Source organism: Lepeophtheirus salmonis, chromosome 8, assembly GCF_016086655.4.
Source record: "Lepeophtheirus salmonis chromosome 8, UVic_Lsal_1.4, whole genome shotgun sequence".
Classification (NCBI taxonomy): domain Eukaryota; kingdom Metazoa; phylum Arthropoda; class Copepoda; order Siphonostomatoida; family Caligidae; genus Lepeophtheirus; species Lepeophtheirus salmonis.
The window spans coordinates 30,564,829-30,570,690 of record NC_052138.2 but is presented as its reverse complement, the minus strand read 5'-3'; the positions used below and the strand labels follow the sequence as shown (position 1 = coordinate 30,570,690).

The following is a 5,862-nucleotide window of genomic DNA, read 5'->3' as shown; positions in this document are numbered from 1 at the left end:
AAAATCCAGAAAGGATTAATCCAACTGTTAAATGTTTGATCCACTGACAAGGGTAATTTTGAGTCTTCTTAGATTGGCCAGCTACATGAGAGGCAAACTCATCAACCGAAGACAGCAGAGATCCCCTTTTACAGCATAGAAAAAAAAACATTCTATGTAGTTTATCTCGAGACATAACTTCCCCGTCTTTTCTTACAATCTTTAAAATTATTCTTTAACTCTCAAATTTTTAGATGTTTTCTCATAAGAGATAGAAACAGAAAAAGTAATAAAAAAATAATAAAAATGAGCGATATTTTTTAAATGGCCAACGCGCTCACACTCGTTATTCAAAACAATGAACGCAATGCCGCTCACTAATACTTTGCAAGTAAATATGTATTCACTTTTTCGAACTAAAACTTCCCTGACTTACATATGATTGAATGATGATACAGATTGCATAATCAATAATGACAAAATATGTAATGCAAAAGAACCCGGATTCTCTGCAAATGCATATATATATATTTTTTTTGTTATTAAGATGAAAGAAGGCTTCTACAGCACGTTTTATTCGTTAATTATATTATGTATATATACATTAAAAAGAAGCCCTATTGTTCAAGCGTATTTCTATGTCTTCCTACTCGTTATTTTCACCCACAATAGGCATAAAAAAGCCTCAATATATGTAATTATAAATCTTCCATGTCTATTCAACTATGAAAGAATGTAAATAAGTTTACTATCTAGACTTTGTATTTAATACTCTAAAAGACAGAAAAATATCATATATAGAGTGAAGTTTGAACTTTTGATAGCATTATGCATAATTGAAATACGGCCAAAAATAGAGCCTGATCATTACTTAAAACACAATCATCAGTAAAAAAATTTAGACATTTATAATTTGTAAATGACATATACACATAGACTCTTTTTCCTTTGAAATACAATTAGTATAATCAACATGTTATTATAAATGATTACCATTATGTGAACTTCCATAGAATGAGCTACATATTACTACAAAATCCATGATGGATGATCTAAGAATATGTATGTGGTATAAAAAAACTGCAGATCTTTTAAATGCAACAATCAAAATGCTAATGAGTTGAAGAAGAGAAATTTATATCAGTTCATTAATGGTATATAACTTTTTTATTCTATAATATTACATAACTTAGTAAAAGCCAAAGGGAACAGGGGAGTGAATTAGGTAGTAGAGGTAGATGTCGCTAGGAGTGTCTTTTATAGAAAGACAAGCTGAAGACGGAGCGGAGCTGAAAAAGAGAGAGAGAGTAAGAAAGAGATATAGAGAGAGAGAGAACGACTCGCTCACACATATATCTATGTATTATTACTTTACTAGTACTACTAAATTTACTTACCAGAATATCATTTCATATTCTAATAAATAATACTAGAGAAGAAACAGAAAAAAAAAGATTGAGTAAAAAATGGAAATGATTCGTGTGTGTTGAAATTAGTTTTATTTTTAGGTTTTAATTTTTGAAATCTATTTGAGTATTATAATAAGTGCGGCATACCCATGGCGATGGCATCCTCCTCCAAGCGTACTAAAAAGAATACGAGAATTGGAGGCCGTACCGGGAAAGAAATCGCTGGCCTCTATGACTTGGAGGATACCATCGGAGAAGGACACTTTGCCGTTGTGAAAATGGCTCGACATGTATTTACGGGTGAAAGAGTGGCAGTTAAAGTGATTGACAAATTGAAATTTGATTCTTCGACGCGGGTTCAAACGCTTCAAGAGGTTCGACTCATGAAGTTGGTTCAACATCCCAATGTGGTTCGTCTCTACGAAGTCATTGACACTCCCTCCAAACTATATCTTATCCTTGAACTCGCAGATGGGGGAGATCTCTATGACTATATCATGAAGCATGAGCAAGGCTTGACTGAAACTCTGGCCAAAAAATACTTTAGGTTCGTTCAGGAGATGCATCAAAACGGTCTTTTTAATATTCATGTGTTATTCATATAATTTAAGTATATTTCATATTGATGAACGATACATCAAACATTCCTATAAATGTCAGAAATTCAATTCCTCTCTCTAAGGAAAGGAGGAAAATCAATGATTCAATAAATGAATGAAAGATTTAGTTTCATTTATTATAGGATATCATCATTTGATGCATCATTACTTTTGATTCAATAATTCCAAAAAAATATCAAATTATCAAAGATATATATTATTAAACAGAGTTCATTCATTCATTTGAAAGGAATGTCGTCATTCGCCCTATACATAAATAATAAATTAGCTTTATATCTGTTATTGTGGAAATAAAATAGTTGTAAAGGAAACTTTGTAAACATCTTCAAAAAAAGCTGTGATGTTTCAGAACTTTATTCCTTCTATATCAAATATACCTACTCAATATTTCCTACATAGTACTTTGATATAAAATATATCTATCTCCATACTATATTGAATATGTGGGTTGATATTTTCATTGATACTTTATTCGTGACACTTTAATCACGTATCTTACTCACAATTAATATTTTTCATATAATAATAATTAATGATTTATTTAATTACAGACAAATTGTAAATGCAATACAGTACTGTCATAAGCTTCATGTTGTCCATCGGGATTTGAAACCAGAGAATGCAGTATTTTTTGAAAAATTAGAAATGGTCAAATTAACGGATTTTGGCTTTTCCAACAAATTTAGTCCGGGACAGAGTCTTCAAACTAGTTGTGGAAGTCTAGCATATTCTGCTCCTGAAATTTTATTGGGAGATGCCTACGACGCACCGGCTGTGGGTAAGTTAAGAATGTGATGGAAAATCCTAAACATGGCGTAAATTGGTGTATATTTATTTACAGATATTTGGTCACTGGGTGTGATATTGTATATGCTGGTGTGTGGAGCAGCTCCTTTTCAAGAGGCCAACGATAGTGAAACTTTAACCATGATCATGGATTGTAAATATACCTTCCCAAAACATATTTCATCTCAGTGTAAAAAGTGTGTACTCCCAATTTCATATTTTGATTGCTTTATTAATATTTCGTTTCCCATTAGATTAATTTCAAGCATGCTACAACGCAATCCTATGCATAGAGCTTGTTTAGATGAAATTATTTTACATCCATGGCTTGATGAAGTTAAAAATGTTGATTCAGTACCAGAGTGGGAGCAATTACCCCTAGTTTCTCGAGAGCATTTATCTGAAGAGGAGCATGCTTATATTATCAATAAGATGGTCAACGGAGGAGTAGGAATCAAGGAAGAAATCATTGAGTAAATTCTATTTTTCAACTTTATAACCATTCAACTTGGCTTATAAACTTTTACCATTTCATTTTATAATGTCGAAACTCAAATTTTGTTTATTTTTCAGAGCTCTTGATCGAGATGATTATAATCATATTACAGCCACGTATTTTTTATTGGCTGAAAGGAAATTGCGAGCTCAAAGGCATGATTTGATTAAGAAAACGAATTCTAAAGAAGTGGACATGACAGCAAGTTTTCCTCTCACACCAACGTAATTTACTTTTAAAATACTTATGATATGTTATAATACTGAGTTAGGTATTTTAGGAAACATATATGTATGATTCTGAGTAGGTGTTTCATGTTTTAGACTTACATGATGTTTGTTATGTCTTGTTATTTGATTGTTATCAAAATCCTTGCCATAATCCATTTTCAATAATCAAATATCTTATTGACTCCACTAATATGATTTGAATTGTACAATAGGGCTCTGTTCAAGATTTTTTATTATATTTTTGTAATTCCATTTAGGCGAAATATTGTCGAAGCTTCTCGGAAGACAGTTCAAGCCTCATGCTCTACGGTCGAAAGCTTATTATCTCCTGAAGATAAACAAGGGTTCTCATCTACTGGGAAGTCTTATCGAATACGCCAATGTTCTATTGTTGAAGAAGAAGAGGAGGAAGAAAATGAAGAGATCATTCATGAAGAACTTGATGATATCGATTTTAAATTGCCACAAAGAGGATTATCTCATCATTCGTCAACTTCATCTCTTGCTTCAGTTGTCGCCAGTTCTTTACATTTGACCTTAGAAACTGATAAGTCCTTAATTGAAGCTCCTGCTCCATTCCCAGTGACTTCTCAAATTGGAACTGGAAGCTTAAGTCGTCAAGGGTCTCTTCGTCGTTCATCTGGTTCGTCCCCGTGTTCTGAAAGGAAGTCCGCCCCTGAATCTCCAGATACAGATAATAGTTTAGGCTCCTCACCCGCTAGATATTCTTCAAAGTTGAACTGTCAAAGTAGAAAAGTACCTATTGTCAAAAGTTCCCCACAACATACTCAATCGGGACCAGTACTAAATCAAATCCACGAAGAAGAAGCTGAAGTGGATCAGTTTCCCTCAAAATTCTCATCGGCTACTGTAATGAGACGATTTGAACAGCGTAGACTTGCTCACAAATCCAGAACACAATCTTGTTCCAGTTCAGAAGCATCAGACGATGATTCTGAGAAGAAACGCTACGATAAAAGAACTCCACCTCCAAAAGATGATGATAATACAGATCCAGGAGGATCCTCCGGTGCTGGTGGTTTTAATAACTCCAGTAGTGGTGGATCTGGAAATAACTTTGGGGATGACATGGGACGTGGATCAACTCGTAGAGGATCAGAAGGTAGTGGAACAGGAGGAAGTGGTGGTGGAAGAGGGTTACCATCTAAGGCTGATGATGTAAACTCCAACAGGCGACATCGCCACCAATCCCGTCTCCGTCAATCTCACAGTTTGAATCGTATTAGTGAACTCCATGAAGCAGATTTTGCTTCAAGCCCTAGTATCGGCCCTTCAATCTATGTCAGAAATGATTCTTTGCGCTCTTCCTCAAGAGATGATTCTTCTCATAATTCCTCAGATGGAGAGTTGGAGCCCCCTACTCATTCAGGTTCAAAGAGTCGAGTAAATATGAGGATATTGGAGCAGAAATTGAATAAAATACAGGAAGAATCAAATAACAACATTTATAAAAACGCAGGTAGTGAACATAAATTTGGAATGAAAGACTCACTCAAGACTATAGATAAAGTCGCCATCGAAAATGAAATAAATAACCAGAAAAATGATGCGTTTAATAATAAAATACCAGATATTTTTGAGTTTTCCGCTTCTTTAACGTTTTTATCAGCAAAAAATAGCTCTAGTCGACCCTTACATCGTGCCCACTCATGTAGTTCGTTACTTACTTTGAAAGAAAGAGCCATGATTCGAAAGAAACTAGGCTCTCAAATTTTAGAATTGATTGGAAAGGATGTTGGAAATAGAAAATCCGGTGTTTCCAAGCAAGACGGTCTCCTTCCCATTAATTCCTTTCTTTCCTTACCAAATGCATCCAGATGTTGTAGTCTTTGTTGAATTCCTACAGTAAATATGAGCACAGCCACACCACACGTTTCATCATCATTCTCTCAAAATCTTAATCCACAAAAAAATAATCAAAAAGTCATAAATATATGTATCAAAACATCCCACGAACATTTCTCTTCCTTTTTTTATGCAAGGAATGTTTTACCCGAGAGATGATTTCGGACTTGGCCCTTAGCGTGGCTTTCACAAGGCTGAATAAATAATGATTTAATTAATATTGATTATATTATTATCGTTGTTGTGCTCTTTCATTGTTATGGTGTGTGATACATTTATTGAAATATGAAAAAGGTAGAAATTGTCATTGTAATCAACGGTTGTGTAGTTATCTCATTATTAACTAATAATAGAAATGTATTTTTTGAGCATGATATAGAGAGCTGGAGTCTATCATCATTGTAACTCAGTAACTTATTTATTGTTAAAGATATCGTATATTTAAATGTGTATATATGTACATCGGAATATGGATA

The 5,862-nt window shown here is 33.7% G+C and overlaps 1 protein-coding gene across 1 annotated transcript; it reads left to right on the top strand.

Moving 5' to 3' along the window:
* Positions 1 to 1,282: 1,282 nt before the first annotated feature.
* Positions 1,283 to 5,464, top strand: LOC121122577 (uncharacterized). The gene is made up of 6 exons (XM_040717606.2): positions 1,283 to 1,935; positions 2,560 to 2,786; positions 2,850 to 2,991; positions 3,049 to 3,267; positions 3,368 to 3,514; positions 3,778 to 5,464. The coding sequence occupies exons 1-6, from the start codon at positions 1,538 to 1,540 to the stop codon at positions 5,375 to 5,377; spliced, it is 2,733 nt and encodes a 910-aa protein (XP_040573540.1). The 5' UTR covers positions 1,283 to 1,537; the 3' UTR covers positions 5,378 to 5,464.
* The last annotated feature ends 398 nt before the right edge of the window (positions 5,465 to 5,862 follow it).

Excerpts from the sequence above, each read along its gene's own strand:
- LOC121122577 (XM_040717606.2), top strand. The coding sequence starts at position 1,538 with ATGGCGATGGCATCCTCCTCCAAGCGTACTAAAAAGAATACGAGAATT. Across the intron at positions 1,936-2,559 it reads CTGGCCAAAAAATACTTTAG|ACAAATTGTAAATGCAATAC; the intron begins GTTCGTTCAGGA and ends ATTTAATTACAG. Across the intron at positions 3,268-3,367 it reads ATCAAGGAAGAAATCATTGA|AGCTCTTGATCGAGATGATT; the intron begins GTAAATTCTATT and ends TTTATTTTTCAG.